Raw genomic sequence first — 20,280 nt, 5'->3', positions numbered from 1 at the left:
TGTTTGGCCAGCCTGGGTCAGCTGTCCCAGCCCTGCTCCCCCCAGTTGTCGTGCCCCTCCTTTGCTGGCAGAGCATGGGACACACACAGTCCTTGGCTCAGGGTAAGCACTGCTCAGCAACACCAAAACATCGGTGTGTTATCAGCATTATTCTCATCCCAGATCCCAAACACAGCCCTGTAGTGGCTACTGGGGAGAGAACTGGCTCTGTCCCAGCTAAAATCAGGATACCTGCAAGGCCCCAAGTGCTGAGCTGTGGTGGGGCTGCAGGTGGGTGGTGAGCGGTGCTGGGTCAGCCCTCAGAGCCAGGGCAGCTCCTGCTACTGTTCCTCAGCTTCCCTTTTCACACCCACCTGGAATGCTGTGGGTGCTGAGTCTGGGGACGTGTGGCACCCAGCCAGCTGTGACCCCTAGGGCTGCAGGGACCTGCCTTCCTCGGCCCCCCCTTTGGGGGGAAAGACCTTCCCATGCAAGACCGAGGGGGGAGGAGGAGAAGCACCTTTGTGGGAGAAGATGTGGCAGGGCTGGAGATGGCTGAGCCCGGCCCCCACGCCCGGTAGTGCAGGATGTTGCCCAGACAGGTCTGTGGAGCCACAGCTCAGCCTTGCTCTGCCTCTGCCCCAGCTCCACTTTCATCTCCCTGAGCTTTCATCTCATGTTTGCTTGCTCCTGAGCTGCAGCTGTGAGTGCTGCAGGGAGCAGGCAGCTGTGAGCCCCTGGGGCTGAGCACCCCAAACTGAGCCCCCAGTACTGGGCACCCCAAGCTGAGCCCCAAGTGCTGAGCCCACACAAACTGGGCCCCATGAGTTGAGCCCAGCCTGGCGAGGGGGTTTGGCCTTGACCAGGACTTCTCGGTGCTTTCATTGCTTGTTTCCCCCGGCACTGGTTGGGTGCAGAGGCATCACAAAGGCTGTGCTGAAAACCCAGAGAATAGCTTTGCAAGTCTGCACTGCAGGGCCTCGGCTGAGCAGGTACTGTGCCCAGGGCTCCAGCAGCCTCCCCTCTGCGGGGCTGATCCCTTCCCAAAAAGCACAGATGGCATCTGCCCCGGAGCTGGAGCAGGCACGGGCTGGCAGCAAGGACGGGGCTGTGGCTGCCGTATGTTCCGAGGGAAATGCTCCTTCCCTGTGGCTCAGAGCAGGGTCCCCTGCTGCTCCCAGGAAGCTGTGGCTCGCTCTGATCCTCCCCTACTGGGCTTCTCCATCCCCTAAACCCTGAGGAGCTCAGGAACTTCAGGGCCTCAGTTCTGCCATGAATTTGGCTTTAAGATCCTGACAACATCAATTTGTGATGTTGTCACAGATGAGTGATTTAGGGTTACTCAAAGAGTCACCATCAACACTGTTACCAAAAGTTATTTTAATATGAATTTATGAAAGTTGATTTAACAGAGTACAATGATGAGGTTCCCTCTGGTACTTCCTACATGGATGTAAAAGACTAAAGAAAATCAAGTTAGAATTGAGCTGGAATGATTTACACTGAGACTGGAGATGCAAAAGGGTAAGAGAGACCTTTCTGTTAGGTACAAGGTTCAAGACCCCCCTGCTTCCTAAACTCCTGGTGGACCTTAGGTCCAGTCTTAGTCTCAGATTTGGACAATGGTTCACATATGAAGGAGTTGAATACATGGATTTCATTAGTGTTAATTCAGGGTGTTGTCAGGAGCTGTTGCAAGTAAGGGTCTCTCCACCTTGGGTGAAGGATCTCTCAGTCTCATCCCAAACTCCAAGATGTGTCCCACCTCCAGAGGAGATCATAGATGTGCAGCCCAGCTGCAGATTATGGGGAACTCAAATTGGACTCATCCAAAGATCTGTTGCTAGTGGAAAGGTCTCCGTTCCTTAAGTCACAGGCTCAGGAGGTGTCCCTGCTCAAGGACACCACGGCACAGTCACACTGCCAGGCAGGGAGAGCTCCAGGCACCCACTGGTGCCTTGGTGGCAGGGTGATGGGATGAAGGAAATGGCTCCCAGGGAGAAGTGCAGGGGGCTCCTTGTACCCACAGCTTTCATTGTTCATTCATTGTTCCTTGATAAATAATTCTTGGAAAAGTCACCTGCTCTCCATGTGTTAATCCCACTATCAGTTCTGAGCTCACAAGCATTGATGCTCTCTGGGTCACTCTGCTCCTTCATGGGTTTCCTGGACTTCTTGGCCAGGCTCTGGCCTTTTCCTCCTCTGGATCCCAGACCACACTATCACTGATTTGGTGGAAGGGTCGAGCACATCCATCATGAGTCCCATTAGGGTTTGCTTAAGTGGGAAGCTGGGAAGTGGGGGCAGCCTTTGCACGGACCCTTGGAAATCAGCCAAGGAGGAGCAGGGGCTGGGAACTTCCTGTGGCACCTGTGGCTGTGTGTCTGTGGGATCTGTGCCAGAGCCATGTCCTGCTGGGTGAGGACAGGGATGTTCCCATCTGCCACCACCTCCCTGGGCAGCGGATCCTGCTCAGAGCATTGCTGGGGCAGTGCTGTGACACAAGGATGTCCTTATGATGCCTTGCCCCTCCAGCCCTGGGCACCATCCCAGAGACAGTGGGGAACCCCTCCAGAGGGGCCATGGGGCCCATGGGCCCATGGGCTGTGTTCCCATCCCCAGGAGGTGCTGCTTCATTCCATGCACCTTTTAAGTTGAGGAGCACAGGTGGCACAGGACATGTCCCTGCACAGCTCTGCTGTCACACTCAGCCCCCAGACCCTGGGAGTGCCTCTATCCCTCATCCCTGCATGGGCAGTGGACACTTTCCAAGCTCTGAAATGTGCTTTTTGTTTGTTCTGTGTTCCCTGGACAGCTGATGCCTCTGGGGCCAGATTCCCCAGGGACTCGCTCTGGCATCCCCCCAGCCCTGACCCACACCCCCCTCCTCCCAGGCAGGGCCCTGGGTTTGCTCTGTTCCAGTTTTGGGCTCCATGGAGGTGGTGACAGCCCTGGCACAAGGGAACAGTCACCAGCATGGCACGTGCCCCCTCTCCCTTGTATGGCACGGGCCAGGCCAGGGGCCAGCAGCTCCAGGAACATGGGCAGGACCTGGAATGCTTCTGGAAAAATGCTGGAGTGGGCAGGACATGTCCCATCCCCACAGGTGACACTGATACCTGCTGCTCCAGCCCCATGGGGACAGCAGGTCCCTCCTCACCCTCTGCTTTACCAGGAGAAGGGGCCCCAGGATCATTTTTGGTCCTGGTGAACAAATACTTGCTAATCCCAGAGGCTGCTGAGACATGGCCACTGGCACCCACGTCCTCCAGCACGGGGTGTACAGGCCCTGCTGTGGTTTCAGTGCCCTTTCCAAGGGAGCAGGGGGAATTTTTTGGTGGTCTGGGAGCTTTTCTGCTCTTTCTAAGAAAATGTGCAACGTGCCAGCCTGAACTTCTTCCTGCCACAGCCCTGCACTTTCAGGACTTCCCCAGAGTGACCCAGTTGCAGTGGGTCAGGGCTGCTCTTGCAGATTTCCCCCTTCCCAGGGAACTGGGAGGATGGAGGAGGGGGAAAAGAGCCTGGGGTGTTTAAAGTCCTCCTGGAAATGCTTTTCCCATTTGCTGCTATCTGCTAAGACAGGACTCCCACTGTGGCACAGCATGAGCCTTCTCCCAGACACCCCAAAACCACATCTCCTGCAGCCCCTGCCCTTGTTTTAGGGACTGCAGGGATTTCCCTCCTGGAGGAACTTGGTTCATCTTTCCAGTAGATCCCTGGGCAAAGCCCCATTGCAATCCCACCATCTCCATGTCCTTGTCCCCTGGGTTTTGGCTGTGTGGGGTGTCAGAGCCAGGACTGGGTGATGGGGGTGGGAGGATGCTCCCCATTGAACTGGCACCTCCCTTGAAGGGCTTTTCTTGGGTGAGAGCACCCCAGGTGTGTTTGGACCCTCCCTCAGGACACACTTCCCTGCAGCTTCAATTTTGGGTTCCAGCTACTCTCTCACTTTATGGCACCTCTTCCAGCTAGGGAAGCTGAGGCATGACACCACCATCCCCTTCCATGTGACCCCTCATCCCTCTGCCTGTCCCCCAGCTGTCCTGAGACTGGGCAGCTCTGCTGGGGGTTCCTGGGCAAGGGGGCAGCCCTGAAATGTGGGGGTAAAGCAGGAGCTGGGAAAGCCAAGCAGGGTTCAGCCCAGCCCCTTCCTTGCAGCAGATGGGGGGTGAGGAACCAGGGCCGTGTCCCCACGCTGCCAGGGTGGGGACTTGGGGTGCACTGGAGACCTGGCAGGAGCTGCCAAAACTCTCCCAGTGGCTTCAAGGTAAGGAGAAACAACAGTGATCCACCAGCACAGGAACCAGCTCAGCCATGAGCCTGTGTGTGACTTGGGTGTGAGGAGGGGGGTGTGTGTGTGTGTCTGTGTGTCTGCCTGTGTGTCCTCTGTGTCCCCTGTGTCCCTCGTGCTCCCCGTCCCTCCCACCCCTCCTGTCCCACCCCAGCACCAGGAGTGTCAAACCTCCGGGTTTCTGCCCAGCAGGAAATTCCAGGTTTTTTGCAGGGTTTTTTCATTTGAAACAGAGCCAGGGTTCCAAATCCTCCAGCTTCCAGGGGCGGGAAGCTGGGCCCTCCTTGGGCCAGGGAACTAACACGCGGAAAAAAGAGGTTTGTTTATTTTCCCTTCCAAAGCAGAGCAGTGGGGTGGGAGGGGAAGCCCTGGACAGCCCCGAGCAGCTGCCTGCCCACACTGGGGCACATCCAAGGGGAGTGGGCAGCCACGAGTGGTTCAGGGCACAGAGGGGTGACAGGGTGGCCACGATGCCTCTGGCCCCTCATGCTCCCTCTGCTCCCTGGCCAACAATAGCTGCCTTCCGGCACGGCCCTGCTCGCTTTCCTGTTTTCCCTCAGCCAGTCTTGGAGTGTGGGGCTCCAGCAGCTCTTGGAGACCCCACAAGATTGTGGATCCTGATGGAACACAGAGGTGTGGGGACAGGTGACACCTTGGGGACACAGCAGGAGGCTCACCATTAGTGGATCCTGGAGAGAACTGGGACATGAGGAATTTGCTGCTAACCAGCCCCATGTTTGCACCCCTGGGACGCTGGATGTGATCAGGAGGGGGAAGGGGGCTGGGGAGCTCAAATGCATCAAAAATCGTGTTTCCCTGGAAAAAACATTAGGAAGCCCTGAGCTGTTGCCTGTGAGCTGCCAGCGCTGCCTGGCCCTTTCCACTGTCCACAGGCATGTGTGTCCCCAGAGCAGGAGCCACCAGTGCAGGGACCTGCTGTGGCCCCAGACCTGGGATGTCCCAGGGGGATATTGTGGCAGGACCCTGCAGGCAGCAGGTGAGGGGGAAAGGGAAAGCCCTGGTCCTGTGCGGGAAACGTGGGTGGTACACTGGGATGAACAAGTTTGCAGGCAAAAAACAACACATGATCACACGTGTGTGTGTTTGTGCAAACACCCCCTAGGCCGACGCTCTGGCCTTGCACACACGAGTGTGGTTTCTGCCATTCCCTGGCAGCAGTTGCACAGGGACAAGCACTGGGAAGGGAAGCCCAGGGAAGAGGAAGGAGCCTGTCCCACTGTCCCGGTGCCCCGCAGCTGAGTCCCAGGGATGTTGCCACACCCGGCTGGAAACCTCCCCTTGAGCGTGTACTGAGTGTGCACAGCAAGTGTGACAACCACGGGGGGCAAACTCGCCAAGGTCACACCAGGGCCACACGGGGAACAGGGGGTGGGCACGCAGAGGGCACAGTGACGTGGGGACCGCGCAGGGGACACTCAGGTGACACGACACACAGCCAGCATGCAGCACACACGGCACACGTGTGGCACACATGTGGCACACAATGAACACACCGCCCCTGCCCCAGCTTCCCACACGGTGACAGGGACCCCCGTGGATAGGGCGAGCCCCCAGCACACCAAGCACCTCTGGGTGGCCCCGGGGCTGTGGGTCTGCCCTGTCATTCCCGGCTCAGTGACCCACATGGTGACGGGTGCAATCTCAGAATGCGTGGCTCCTCAGGAGCCCCAGGAGGGGAAGGGACCGTCCCTGTCTCCCTGCAGACCCCCCAGTAGTGGGGGCACCCCCACTCACACCCCCCTCCCCCCCAGTCCGGATTAACTGGGAGCCCTCATTAGCACCACTAACAAACAAAGGCCAGGGTTTGCCCTGGCCCAGGATGCAGAAGCCATTAGGGCCTGGAAAAGCAGGAATTTCAGCAGATTTTGGGAGGGAATGGCCAGGACCTCACCCTAGTGACCCCATGCCAGGCTGGCACCGGGCTCTGGGGCAATGCAGATCCCCCCCAAACACCCCCCACCAGCGGGGCAGAGCAGGGCCAGGGGCTGCGGGGAGCCGGGGGGGGGGGGGGGGGGACATGGGGAGGTGCTAATGGCAGTGAGGGGGGGTCTGGGGGTGCTGATGGAGATGGGGAAGGGTCCAGGGGTGTTGACAGCAGTGAGGGGGGATCTGGGGGTGCTGGTGGTGACGGGGGGGAGAGGGTCTGGGGTTGCCGAGGCAGTGAGGGGGGGGGGGGGGTGCCAATGACGGTGACGAGGGGGGTCTGGAGGTGCCGAAGGCAATAATGGGGGGGTTCCAGGGGTCGTGGGAGTGCCCATAACAAGGAGGTCGAGGGGTGCCCATAATGCTGGGGGGCGCTCCGGGAGTGCCGGTGACAGGGGGGTCCGGGGGTGCCGTGGCGGTACCGGGGTGGTTCGGGGGTGCCGTGGCGGTGACGGGGGGGGTTCGGGGGTGCCGTGGCGGTGACGGGGGGGGGGTTCGGGGGTGCCGTGGCGGTGACGGGGGGGGTTCGGGGGTGCCGTGGCGGTGACGGGGGGGGTTCGGGGGTGCCGTGGCGGTGACGGGGGGGGGTTCGGGGGTGCCGTGGCGGTGACGGGGGGGGGGTTCGGGGGTGCCGTGGCGGTGACGGGCGCAGCCAATACGCGGGGCGGGCGGTGAAGTCACCGCGGTGCCGCAGCCATCGGCCCCGGCGCAGCCGCTGCGCGCAACGAGCGCGTCTGTTCCGAGTCCTCGCTGGCGTCACACGGGGCGGGGGGGGGGACGGTCGCACACACGCGTGGTCAGGGGCTCCCACGGGGTCACCGCGCCGGGAGGGGGGTCCTGCTGCCGACCCCGCTCCCCACAGCCAGTGGTGGCCCGCGGGGACGGAGGGACGTGACCCCCCTGCTCTGCCCGCCCCCCCCCCTCGGTGCAGGGCTGAGCTCTGCCCCACTCGTGACCTGTGCGGGCTGGGGAGCCCTGGGGGCTCAGGGGGCCCCCGCTCCCCTGCCGTCAGCGTCCTGAACACAGAGCCGGAGTGCCCTGGTCCCGGGGCAGGGGGGTCCCCAAGAGGTGCCCCTGTCTTTGGGTGTCCAGGGCTGTCCCCATCCCTGTGCCCAAGTGTGTCTGAAGGGGGGAATCGGGGTGCGTGGGGGTTGCCATTGTCCCCTAAATTAGTGCAGGGGGGTCTGAGGGATGCGGGAGGGTGCCCTCCTTGGTGGGTGCAATTTGGGGGGACCGGGGATGTCCCTGTCCATGGGTGCAGCACAGGGGAGTGTCAGGGGGGTCCTTGTCCCTGGGTGCAGCGGGGGGGATGGCAAAGAGGTGCAGCACAGGGGGGTGCCGGCTGTGGGGGTGCAGGGACCCTTTCGAGGAGTGTCCCCAGCCTATCCCACACCACAGGAGGGTGCCGGGGGGGTCCCGGCCCCCGGAGCAGCACAGAAGGTGCCCCGGTGCAGCAAGGGGGGTACCCGAGGGGGGTACGGTGTCCCCAGACGGTATTCGGGGGTTGGGTGTCCCCGAGGGGAGTTTGGGGTTTCCCCCTAGAAGTCTGTTTCCCCAGTGAGTGCCCGGGGGGCGGGTGTCTTTGTGTTTCCAGGAGGAATTGGGATGTCCGGGGGGGCTGTTTGTGCCCCCGGTGCTGCACGGGCGGGGTTTGTGCCCGGGGGGCGGGGGGGGGGGGGGGGGGGGTGGTACCGGGAGAGGTGTTCCTGTCCCCGGTGTGTGCCCGGAGCTCTGGGATGTCCGGGGGGGTTGTTTGCGTTACTGGGGATGGCGGGGGGAGGCCCTGCGTCCTCGAGGGGTGCTCCCGGTGGGGAGCGCTTGTGTCTCCGGGTTAGGGGGGGCCGTGTCCCCGGTGGGTGTGCGGGGGGGTGTTTGTGACCCTGGGCGGGGCTGTTCGTGTGCCCGGGGTGGCCGCCTGTGTCCCCGGCGGGGTGTCCCCGTCCCGGGGCGCGGCGGGGGGGTGTCCGCGGGGCCGGGGGCGGGGCGGGGGCGGGGCCGGTGCCGTCCCTATAAAGGCGGCGGGGGCGGGGGCGGCGCGTCCCCCCCCCGGCGGCGGCGGAGCGGCGCGGAGCGGAGCGGGCGGCGGTGCGGGCTGCGGTACCACCAGCAGCGGCGGCGGCTCTGCGGGGCCGCGCCGGTGAGCGCCGGCCCGGGGGGCTCGGGGGCGGAACCGGGCAGGGTCCGGGGGGGAGGCTGCAGTCGCCTGACCCCCTCACCCCCCGCCCCCTCCTCTCCCCGCAGGTCTCGGCCACCCCCCGGACTCCCCTCCGGCTCTGCCCGTCCCTCCGCCTCCGTCCCCCCATCCCCCTTTTTTTTTTAAATTTTGCCGCCCCCCCTCCCCCCTCATTTCTACCAGCAACGCCGCCCCCCGCCTCCCCCCGCAGCAAGATGGTGCAGAAGAAATCAGAGATCCCGGGATTCCACCGCTCCTTCAAGGTAGGCGGGTGTTCCTCGCCCTCACGGGGGTGCTCGGGGGGGGCTCGGGGGGGCTCCGGGGTCGGGGTGCGGGTAGGGCCGGGGTGCACCCGCATCACCCGCCCGGGAACGGAGGGGGCCCGGCCGCTTCCCGCACCCCCCACCCCGACACCGACACCCCCCCAAACTGAGGAGCTCCGGAGCGCTGCCACCCAAACCGAGCAGGGGGACCCCCCCTGTTCCCCGTCCCGGAGGTCGCGGTGCTCCCGGGGGTTGGGTCAGTGTCTTTCCTATCCTCCCTCGGGTGGGCGCTGGGATGCTGCAGCTCCCACGGGGATCCCCCGTGGGTGGGGTGGCTTCACTTTCCCCCCGCCCAGTTGCGCCCCTTCGGCCTGGTCCGGCCGATGTGGGGGTGGTCTCGGGGCTCCCCAGGCCCGGCCCGGGGGCACCGTGCGAGTGTCGATCCCGCAGCACCGCCAACCCCTGGATGTCTTGTGCACCCCCAGCCCGGCCCCCCCCCCCCCCGCCACTGTCACCTCGGGGTGTGCGGGGGGGGGGGGGGGGTGTCTCTGTGCTCCCGCTGCTTTTGGTTCCCCCCCTCCCGAGCCGTTTCCTGGCTGTGGGTTTGGGGGTCCTTTGTTCGGTTTCGCTCCAGCTCCGAGGTGCGGGGGGGGGGGGGTTGCCCCTACCCGCCCCCTCATTGCAGTGACCCCCGCTTGTGCTCGGGTGGACTCTGGCCGGGGTTTGTGTCCCCCGCGGTGTCTGGGGATGGAGGCGGGGGGGACACCTCGGCTGCGCTGATGGAGCTGGTGCGCAATCTCCCATCCCCCAGACCTTTGTGTGGCAGTGCTGCGGCAGCTGGCAGGGCCCCCTGTCCCCCTATTGCCCCCCCAGTGCCTCCCCTACTTCCCCTGCCCCCCGTGCACCCCGTACCTCTCCCGGAGGCCTCGTCTCCCCCATCATGCCAGGGCTCGTCCCGAGGGGCAGCAGCTGCGGGGCGATGCTGCGCTCCCCACATCCAGGTTGTGAGGGGTAGGAAAGCCGGCAAAATGCGGCACAGGAGAGTTTTGACTCCGGAGATCCAAAGTGGTGCTTGGTGGGGGGATGCTCCTGGAGTGAAGCTTTCCCCCTGTTCCGGCTGGGGACCCCCGTTTCCCCCAGGGCTGCAGTAAACAGGCACGTTCTGGGTGTTTCTGGCGGTGGCCGGGGTTGGCCGTGCTGGGGCTGGCAGCCGGCCCGGGCACCGGGCGGGTTTGGGAACGCCGCTGGAGCTGCCACCTCCACCCAAACAGATTTCATAATCCTGGGGAGGATGGGGCCCTTTGGCCCCTAGCACTGCCCCGTCCCATGGGTGGCTCAGGGGAGCAGGAAGCAGAGGGTCCCCGTGTCCCATCGGGCGCCACTGGGGTTCAGCACGGGGGAAGGAGTGGATCCCATGCCCTCCATGCATCCTGGGGTGCAGGAGGGTTTGACGTGAGGCCTGATCCTGCTGGGTATGGGGTGTCCTGCAGCCTGGTGGACATGATGTCCACTAGGGCAGAGCAGGCTCCAGCCACTGTGACTTTGCAGGGAGCTGGGAGGACACGCAGGGGTGGCTCTGGACTTGCCCTGTGGCTTCTCTTCCTCCCCCTCCTTCCTCACCGTGGTTCAGGTTTGGGTGGAGATTTGGGGTTGGGTTGGTGTGGGCGGCTTCGGTCCCTCTCATCATCCCCAGTGTGCTGGCCTGGGGCTGGCTGGGGAAGCGACCCTGCAGCACCGTCCCCATCAGGAGATGTGGTCAAAGCCTTCCTCCTCATCCTCTGGCTCTCCCTGGAGCTCTGCTGTGTCCCACCGTGAGCTGGTGTCCTGCACCATGGGGCAATGAGCAGGATGTGTCCCAGGAGCCGGAGCATGCTGGGCTGCGTGTCTGTGCTGGGCACAGGGTGGCAGCCGGTGATGGCTGATCCAGCAGCTGCCACCTCACTCCTACTCTTGACTCCCACAGGGGCAAAACCCTTTCGACCTGGAGTTCGACCAGTCCAACCACCTGGAGCCAGTCTTCAACTTCGAGTGCCCGCCCCGTCCCGGTGAGTCTCGGCCTCCTCACGGGGCTCCATCCCAGCGGGGCTCCTCCCATTCTGCCCTCTGGGATTTTGGCCCTGAAGGCTTTGGGGGCAGCCCTGGCGGTGCTGGGGGAGCTGTGGGTGGACAGGGATGGCTGACCCCGGTGGCTTTGCAATGGCCCAGACATGCCTTCAAGTCAACCCATCGACATCCCTGACGCCAAGAAAAGGAACAAGAAGAAGAAGCGCTGCAGAGCCACCGACAGCTTCTCTGGCAGGTTCGAAGGTGAGCGGGGCTGCTCAGGGACCTCAGGGGTTCCCCCTGGCCCAGGGCAGGGCTGGGCCTTCCTGGTGTCCCCAGACTATGCAGTGAGACTGGCAGCTCAGGTGACCTCTCCCCTGCCAGATGTTTACCAGCTGCAGGAGGAGGTGCTGGGAGAAGGGGCCCATGCCAGAGTCCAGTCCTGCGTGAACCTCATCACCAACAAGGAGTATGCCGTGAAGGTAAAGCTGCACTGCTGTCTGCACACCTGTCCCCCTCCCACCCCTGCCTCAGTTTCCATTTCTGCCCTCCACATCTGGGGCTCTCCCAGCTTGCAGAACCATCTGATGCTGGCCCAGGACTGAGCTGTGATGGTGGCACACCAACCTCTGCCACCACCCAGCTCAGGGTCCCCGGTGACCCCCGTTAGCCACGCTTCTCTCTCTGCCAATGAGGGCATGCTGGAGACTGAATTAACACTTGGGATGTGTCCGGGGACTTGGGGCAGGCAGGGGCATGTGGTGATGGCAGGGTGGTCACCTCCTGCTCACTCCAGGGATATCTCTCTCATGCGGGTGCTGGAGGGAGTTGGTGTGGGCCAGCTGCTTTTGGGGTCAGGGATGGTGGTCCCGTGGCATTGCACCCCTCAGACTCTGAGCCATGGCACGGGGATTCTGGGATGGGCCCTGTGTCAAAATGCAGTCAAGTGCCAGGGGAACTTTGCCTCCCCCATCGCTCTGTGAGGACCCTTGGGCACCCCAGAGGGGAAACTGAGGCAGCAGGGAGGGCTGTGGTGGTGGGGTGTTCTGTGTGCCCCGAAGGGGCACAACGAGAGAACCCATCTGCCCCTCCCGTTTGGGGTGTCCCCCTGTCCACCCTTGGCACGGCCGGCAAGCCCTGCTGTGCCAGCGCTCAGCGGGGCACAGGGCCCTTTGCAGCGCCGGTGCTCCAGCATCACGTGGAGCTGTGCTGGCCCCGGCCCCGGAGGGAGCGGCTTGGCACCGCTGCTGCCGCTTGGCACCGGCGCCGGGAACAGCCTGTTCTGCTGCCTTAACCCCGCCGGGCTCCGCTCCCCGCCCGGCCCCGCGGGTCCCCGAGCTGGGGGGGCAGGGGTGCCCCGGCCTCGCCCTGGCAGAGCTGCCTCTCCCTCAGCACCCCCCACCTCTGCCTTCCAGATCATAGAGAAGCGCCTGGGACACATCCGGAGCAGGGTTTTCCGGGAGGTGGAGATGCTCTATCAGTGCCAGGGACACAGGTAGGGCAGGGCAGCTGCTGCATCCCCCGCTGTGGGCACGAGGAGTGGGTTGAGACATCCCGGTGTCAGCCTGGTGGCTGATGCTTTGTGACACCCATGGGTCACCCTCTGCTCCAGACTCCCTCCCCTTGGCCCCACTGGCTGCAGTGGAGCATCCAGAGGGGATGTTCAGTGGTTTGCCATGACAACAGGACCTCAGTGGCCGAGCTGAGTGGGGCTGTGTGTGGGGCTGTGTGTGGGGCGAGCCAGGAGGGGCTGTGAGCAATTAGGGAGGAGCAGAGCCAGGCGCTGCAAGCCCCTCTCCCTGCTGGAATGGGGCCAGGGGGGCCCTGGCCGTGTGGTTTCAATCACTGCAGGCCCAGTTTTCCCATCCCACATCCCTGCTGGGGTCCTGTGCTGGATGGGGGTGTGGGGGGGGACCCCAGGAGGTGTTTTGGAGGGATGCTGTGCTGATGCCGTGGTTCCTGCAGAAATGTCCTGGAGCTGATTGAGTTCTTTGAGGAGGAGGACAGGTTTTACCTGGTGTTTGAGAAGATGAGGGGAGGTGAGTGCGGCCCTGGGGCAGGGGGAGCTGGGGCGGCAGGACCCCAACGAGCCCCAGCTCTGCTCTCACCTGGCCACAGGCTCCATCCTGACCCACATCCACCGGAGACGCCACTTCAATGAGCTGGAGGCCAGCGTGGTGGTGCAGGATATCGCCAGTGCCCTGCACTTTCTGCACAACAAAGGTGAGCTGGAATGCCCCAGGTGCCACTGAGGACACCCTGGGGTGTGCTGGGCCCTCTGGGGGATGTCACTGCCTCCCCCCATCCTCCTCCCCAGGGGACAGTGCCCATCCCAGCACACAGGGTCAGGCGCAGCTACATCACAAGACTTTGTGGTGCAGATCCTGTTCCTCCAGTTTGGTTGGGATTTGGGGCCAGCAGCAAATTTTCCCTTTTGCTAGGGTGCAGACAGTGATTTGAGGTGGGGAGGGAGGGGTCCCTGTGCCACCCCCAGACTTTGCACTATAAGTCTTGTAGGAAGGGGATTTTTACCCTCATTGGCTCTTTTGCCCCCAGGGATTGCACACAGGGATCTGAAACCAGAAAATATCCTGTGTGAGAGCCTGGACCAGGTGAGCGGGGAGCAGCCGGGGTGGGTGCAGGGTGTGCTGCCTGGGGAGGGCTGGCACAGTGGGGTGATTCCTGAGGTGGGGAGTGTAGGAGGATCCTGCCAGGAACACACACACCCTCCCTATGCCACAGCACAGCGTGGTGTGAAGCATGACACAACCTGGCATTGAGCAGCTGTGGCTTGGGAACAGGACTGTGGTCCCCGGGGGGGCTGCCAGCTGTGGTTCCTGAAGGATGCCAGGGGGGTCACCGACCACTCCTTCCCCCTCTCCCCAGGTCTCCCCAGTGAAGATCTGTGACTTTGACCTGGGAAGTGGCATCAAACTGAATGGCGATTGCTCCCCCATCTCCACTCCAGAGCTGCTCACCCCGGTAAGTGTGTGAGCCCCCCACATGGAACGTCTGTCCCCGGGGACCCCCCCCAGCTGCCCTGCAGGATCAGGGCTGTGCATGGAAACCCTCTGCTCGTCGCTGCTGTCGCTGATGCCGCGAGTCCCCGGTCCCCCCCCGCCCCCGCTGTGGCGGGTGAGATGCGGTTACATAACGCGGGGGGGCCGGGGGGGCTGGCGCGGCGCCCGGGCTGCCGTGAGCCTTAGCAACAGCCCGGGCTCTGCTCCGCTCCGCTCCCCGAGCGGCTGCGCCGAGCCTGCCGGGGAGAACTGGGTCAGCACCGGGCTGGGGGGCGAGGCAGAGGGGACCGCCCTCCGGGCTGTGGGACTGCGGTGCAGGCTGGGCACCCCCAGAGGATCTCGGCTGTCCCCGTGTCGCACAGATCCCATCTCCTGCAGAAAGCCCCGCTCCTCTTATCGCCAGCCGCAGGTGCCCCGCCGTGCAGGGTATCGTCCCGCACCCCGGTTCTTTTGGGGGTGCGAACGCGCCGGGGAGGGCGGAGCCCAGCCCGTGTGGGATGCGCAGCAGCAGCGGCGGGGGCCAGCACTCCCCGGCCCCCTCCTTGCTGCACGTCCGCCCTCTTCCGGGGCGGGATCGCAGTTCTGAGGCGTCCCGAGTTTCCCCGTTCTCAGCCCGCGGGGGACGGGCGCTCCATTCCCCCGGGATCGGGGCTAGGAGGTTTTGTTTTCCTGCGGTGCCATCAGCTGCTGGGGCTGCAGAGGCCCCTCGTCAGGAGGCCTCTCTCGTTACGGGGCGATTATCTGCTGGCTGCAGCTTTTTTCTGCCCTGGTCACGGGGCCTGTGTGGGCTGCGGGTCATGTGCTGGAAAGCCCCAGAGTCCCTGGAACGATTGGGGAATGGGGCCGCTGGCTCTGCTGCTCCCTGCACCGGGGTTAACTCCTCCCGCCCCGGATCCTGCGCGGCAGCTCCGTCTGTGCCGGGTCGGGGAGCGGGCACGGTCAGGATGGGGGAACAGGCACAGCAGGCTCGTCTCAACTGTGTCCTGTGCCTGCTGGGGCTGCCCTGCTGAGCAGGTTGGGTTGCTGTGAGTCCCGTGGGTCTGGCTGTCCTGTGCTGTGGGGGGTTGCACTCTTTAGGCTTTCTTTTTTATTTTCCTTCGGCGTGGCAGCTGCTGTTGGGTGACCCCAGAGACATGTGTCTGTGGCATCCTCTCTGGTGGGAAACCCAGCAGGGTGATGTGGCGGGAGCAAACCTGGGGCGCAGCCGTGTCTACACCTTCCCTTCAGAGGTGCAGCCCCGGAGATCTGGCAGGACCCTCCCAGGTCCCCCTGCTCCATCGGTGAGCTCCCCCCACCCTTCAGGGCTCATCCCACCTGTCTCCACAGTGTGGCTCAGCCGAATACATGGCCCCGGAGGTGGTGGAAGCCTTCAACGAGGAGGCCTCCATCTATGACAAACGCTGTGACCTGTGGAGCCTGGGTGTCATCCTGTACATCATGCTGAGCGGGTACCCCCCCTTCGTGGGCCACTGCGGCTCCGACTGTGGCTGGGACCGGGGCGAGGCGTGCCACACCTGTCAGGTGTGTGGGAGACCCCAGGAGAGCCCAAACTCACCCCCAGTTTGGCTGCAGCACTCCTGGCTGAGCCCCTCCCTGTTGTTTCTCCCCCTGTTCAGAACATGCTCTTTGAGAGTATCCAGGAGGGGAAGTATGAGTTTCCTGACAAGGACTGGGCGCACATCTCCTTTGGAGCCAAAGACCTCATTTCCAAGCTGCTGGTGAGAGATGCCAAGAAGCGGCTTAGCGCAGCCCAGGTCCTGGAGCACCCCTGGGTGCAGGGGGTGAGTGTTGATGTCCCCTCTCCACTCTCTGCTCCCAAAAAACAGGGTGGGGAGTACCTGTCTGTACAATCCTGGCTCTGATTGGTTCCATTTTGTTGCAGTGTGCCCCGGATAACACCCTGCCAACACCCATCATCCTGCAGAGGTGAGTGTAGCTTGCTCTGGGACTCCCCCCAGGCCCCTTGAAACCTGACTCCACTCTGCACTACTGTCCCTTCCTGCTTTTTGGGGGCTCTGCCACGACTCTGTGTCTGGGCAGCCCTGCAGCTATGGGTTTGGGCCATATTTTTGTGTCTGAGCAGTCTGGCCATGACCAGCATGTGAGGAGGGACACACAGATATTTGACCCTGACCTCCCTCCAGTCCCCCACACCCCCCTGAGCCTGTGCCTTCCCCTGCAGGAACAGCAGTGCCAAAGAGCTCACCTCCTTTGCTGCTGAGGCCATTGCTGTCAACCGCCAGCTGACACGGCATGACGAGGACGAGGAGGAAGAGGCGGAGGAGGAAGCACGACCCATCATCATCAAAGCTACCTCACGGGCCATGCAGCTCTCCCCCCCCTCTGAGTCCAAGCTGGCCAAGCGGCGGCAGAAGAGCAGCCTGGCCAAGGCAGTGGCCTCTGGGCAGCACCTGGTGGCCCCGCTGGTCCTGGTGGCCGACCAAGCCTGAGCGGTGCCCCTCGCACCTGCTGTACCCCCTGTCCCACCTTCTCCTCCTTTCTTTTCTTCCCCTTTCCCCCTGATCCCACCGTTTCTGGCTAGTGACAAGATCAGGACTCGTCCCTGTGGCTGGTTTCCAAGGTTTTGCTGATCTTGTAGGTCTGTGGATGGGAGGGCTTGTTAAAAACCTTTTTTTTTTTTTTTTTTCTTAAGGTATTCAATCAAGTGTTGAGGTTGCTTCACCCAGGGCACACTCAAGGACATCTGACAGACACACAGACTTTTGTTTCCTGGCTCTTGGTTTCTCCTCTGACATTTTTCCCCCTCCCTGACACCAAAGGACTCCTTGTATCCGCGGCTGCTTTGACGATTTCAGTTCATTTCATACTGTGAACAAAAGACCCTCGGTCGTGTTTTCCAACAACGGGAGTTGTGTTTTAACCTCGTCCCTCCCCTCGGAGCTGCAGGTTTCTCTCTGATGTTGGGGTAGATCCCACAGAAGCCCCTTACTGGGGGACTGGGAGGCATCTCCTGGGTGTGGGGAGCCCCTGTCCTGTGCTCGGGGGTGTCACCAGCTCTGCTCCAGGGGGTCGCAGTGGGTGTTGTGTAGGGAACTGCTCGGGCTGGGGAGAGACGGTGCCAGTAAGGGAGCAGTACCCAACCCATCCTCTCTCCTCAGCATCTTGCTTCCAGAATAAGCTATTCACCTGTCTTCTTTTTTTTTTTTTCTTTTTTTTTTTTTCCTCTTTTTTAATTACTGTTGGTTTTAAACTGCCAGCTGTGCTTCTCCACAGGGCACGGAGAAATGTCTTCCTTTCCTCCCACGCTCTGGCTGGCGGCTCCCCAGGGAATGCATGGGCATCCAGGGCTGTGCTCTTGTGCCAGGTCAGGTGTTGCACCCTGGGTTTTGGAAGGGCTGGTGCCCTTGGGGAGGTGCAAGGGGGGGATGAGGTGTGCAGGGTGGCCAGAGCAGCCAGAAACACTCTCTGGGAACTGCGTGCTCTGTGAAAAGCAAGGACCCCCTTAAAGAGCATCGGAACCTGCTGCAGGACAGTGAGACCTGCCATGGCTTTGGGCTGGCCCTGAGGCTGCTGTGGCAGGAGGTTCAGGGTGGCACAGAGTGCCCAATGCCCAGGGGCACCAGTGGGTGAGCAGCTAGGCTGGTGGCAGCTCACAAAGGCCAGGGTACGGGGGGAAAAGCCTGGAGACTGCTTGGGATGTGGGGCTGGAAGGTTTGGGGCCAGGGCAGCAGGGTCTTCAACAGTCAGCGCTGGTGTGCGTGGGTGTGCCTCTGCATCCCAGCTCACGTGTGTTCAGGTGTGCATGGCATTGTCCTTGGAATTTGCTTCGGAGTGGAAAGGACTCGGGATGCTGAGTTGGGGTAAGGCCCTTGACTGTTTTCTGGGTCTGCCCAGGAGAGCGATGCCAATGCTCGGGGCTGCACTGGCCTCCAGTTGCCCCGATGCCTCCAGATTCTCCTGATCCCACCTGTTCCCTGCCCCAGGCACTGCTTTGGCACCAAGCTGTGCCTGCTGCCAGCCCCCATCCTGCTGGGAGGGCAATGCTCCCTTCATAGTCACGTCCTGTCCTTTCAGACTCGATGCTTTGAGCTTTATATTTTGCAAAAGCAGCCTGGCCCACCATGTGCACAGGTGAGGGTTTGGGAGCTCTGAGCTGGGGAACAGACTTCCCTGGGTCTTCAGCTGAAGACAGTCGCTGTCTCTGGAAAAAAAAAAAAAAGAACTTTTTATTTTAAGACTGCTGACAGCAATACTATGCAATATATGCTATTTTTTGTTTCAGGGAGGTGTGCATGAGTTACCTTGGGAGATTATGATCTTGGGTGTTGATGGAGTTTTTAGGGCAGGGGCCATCTTCTGTTGCCCTTCCCAGCCTTTCTGCTGACCCAGGGGGGTTGAGGAGGATGACTCCATCCCACCCCCCAAAACTGCCTCGCACTTGCGATCTCCCTCTCCCCTGTGTGTCCCCGGTCCCACCGTGCCGGGCGGGGAGGAGCAAGGCAGTGGTGAGGGGAGTGTCCCCTGCAGGCACCAGGACACCCTGGAGAGGCCTCCTTTAACAGAAAGAAAAAAAAATCCATCTTGATTGTACATTGTTACTTTTTATAGCTTATTTTGTTTTATCAGTTGTAGATAATTCCTTGTTGTCTTATATTAAGAAATACTTGAATGATGTACAGTACGCGATGCCTTGAGCTGGTATTGTGAAGCTATCATTGATGCTGCACGCCGCAGCCTTTTTTGAAAACACAAAAAAATCATGGGAAGGGGATGGCAGGGGGATGTCTCTAAAATTTATCTGTCCCCCGTACTGCTTTTGTTGGCAAACTGAGTTTCCCCTTTTCCCCCACAAATAAGAACGATCTCTTTTATATCTGTGTATTATAAGTACATCACACAATCTGGGGAAGGCCTGGGTGACCCTGCCTGTGTCCTGTGGGTGTCCTTGGCCAGGGATGTGCAGCCAGAGGATGCTGTGGGAGTTTGTGGGAGTTGGAGGATGTGCTGGGAGCATCTGAGCTCGGCCCAGGCTGGGCTTTGCATTTTGGGTGGGGTTCGGCTTGGACCCGGCGCTCCTGGTGTGGTACTTGGCGGTGACCCATGGCTAGGTCTGTGCATTGATAGAGAATCTTTAAATGCCTCCAGAGCTGGGGATCGACTGGAAAACCTCCAGCCTGGCTTGTGGCAGCACTGGGCAGCCACAGGTGCCCCACAGGGCAGGGATGGCTGGGACACCCTTGTGCCAGGGCCAGACATCCCCTCCCTGCTGCCAGCACCTCTCCCGGGGAGATTTCCAGACAGATGCTCCCATGGTCCAGCACCAGCGACCCCCTCTTGCCTACCTTCTCACCCTTCTTCCTCCTCTTTCCAAGCTTTTCCCCCCATAGAGCATCTATCTTGGAAAACAACTTCAAAATTATTTTTTTTTTTAAGCTGGAAATGTTAAGTGTTTTCACTTCCTCTCCTTCCCCCCCACCCTTCCTCCAGCCAACTAACTTGACTTAGAACTGGTTAGAAACGTTTACTGTGAAGCTAACTCTTTTATCAAACCAGGAGAAACTTTCTCCACTTTACAATTGATGAAGACTGCCAAAGCTGGTTCAACAAGAGTCACGTTAACGCACTGTTGGTTTGTGCAACAGCAGCCTCTACTCGGGGGCTGGCTGGGAAACAAAAATGAAAAAATATTAAAAAAAAAAAGACAAAAAAACCCAAACAAAAACAAAAAAAAAGAAAAAAAACACACAAAAATAAGCACTTTACTGTATGTACCAGGTGACCTGATACAGCTGAATTGAAGTTTTCCTTTATAACAATTGTTGATGCCAGAATTTTGTATTCTGTTTTGTAAGAATTTAATAAAAATGCATTGAGACCTACATGGTGGGCAGGTGGCTGTGGCAGGTGGGGTAAATTGCGGGGGGGGAATTGGGCAATTTGGGGAGGTGGGTGGCACTTCATCCAGGGGCTCCTCCCCCAATAATCCCTCCCAACCTTCACTTGTTCCTTCCCAGGCTGCTGCTGGCCCATGGGGGCTGGGAGTGCAGCTGGGGTGGGATGCCAGGAATAGGGGCTGGCAGTGGCTCAGGCCCTGACTCACTTTTCCCAGCAGCATGGTGTGATCCTCTCCATCCCAATGGGAGCTGGAGGCCAAGGGGCAGGGCTGTGCTCCATGCCAGCTGCACCCAGTGGCCTTGGGACTGCCCTGGCACATCCCCCCTACCTCTCTATGGCGCACGGGGCACAGTGGGACACTGAGGCAAGAGGAAAGTGGTGGGATAGGGAAGGTAGTAGGGATTGGAGGCTGGGGATCAGGGTGTGGGAAAAGGGGTGTAGAGGCCCTGCTGAGCTTTTTTACATGGACAAAACAAGACCTTGTAGAATTAAATTAAAAATCCTAACTTCTCCATCCCTGCTGCTGTGTTGGGGGATGGAGCTGGATCCCTGTGGGTGCTATTGCCACGGTGCTGCTGCTCTAGCAGAACCCTATCCATGGGGTTCCTGGTTTGGGGAATGGCTGTGGGCTTTGCCATGGACCCAGCTCTGAGCTGAGAGAACCCTGCTGAGAATCCTGGATCACTGCTTGGTAAATGCTGCAGCTGCTTC

The 20,280-nt window shown here is 61.3% G+C and overlaps 2 protein-coding genes across 4 annotated transcripts in view; both read left to right on the top strand.

The window, feature by feature from the left end:
- Nucleotides 1-8,296: 8,296 nt before the first annotated feature.
- On the top strand, nucleotides 8,297-19,553 carry MKNK2 (MAPK interacting serine/threonine kinase 2). The gene is made up of 14 exons (XM_062509878.1): nucleotides 8,297-8,351; nucleotides 8,456-8,650; nucleotides 10,614-10,695; nucleotides 10,856-10,957; nucleotides 11,078-11,175; nucleotides 12,109-12,188; nucleotides 12,659-12,732; nucleotides 12,812-12,916; nucleotides 13,250-13,305; nucleotides 13,580-13,675; nucleotides 15,040-15,234; nucleotides 15,330-15,494; nucleotides 15,596-15,639; nucleotides 15,896-19,553. The coding sequence occupies exons 2-14, from the start codon at nucleotides 8,603-8,605 to the stop codon at nucleotides 16,161-16,163; spliced, it is 1,413 nt and encodes a 470-aa protein (XP_062365862.1). The 5' UTR covers nucleotides 8,297-8,351; nucleotides 8,456-8,602; the 3' UTR covers nucleotides 16,164-19,553.
- BTBD2 (BTB domain containing 2) overlaps nucleotides 17,007-20,280 on the top strand; it is a 33,905-nt gene continuing 30,631 nt past the window's right edge. For all 3 annotated transcript variants that reach the window (XR_009934021.1, XM_062509875.1, XM_062509874.1), the window contains exon 1: nucleotides 17,007-17,038. The gene's annotated coding sequence lies outside the window, so the exon portion shown is untranslated. The remainder of the gene's footprint in view (nucleotides 17,039-20,280) is intronic.

Source organism: Cinclus cinclus, chromosome 28 (genome assembly GCF_963662255.1).
Source record: "Cinclus cinclus chromosome 28, bCinCin1.1, whole genome shotgun sequence".
NCBI classification, from domain to species: Eukaryota; Metazoa; Chordata; class Aves; order Passeriformes; family Cinclidae; genus Cinclus; species Cinclus cinclus.
Note: the sequence above shows the minus strand (reverse complement) of the source record. Positions and strands in the feature narration are given on the sequence as shown.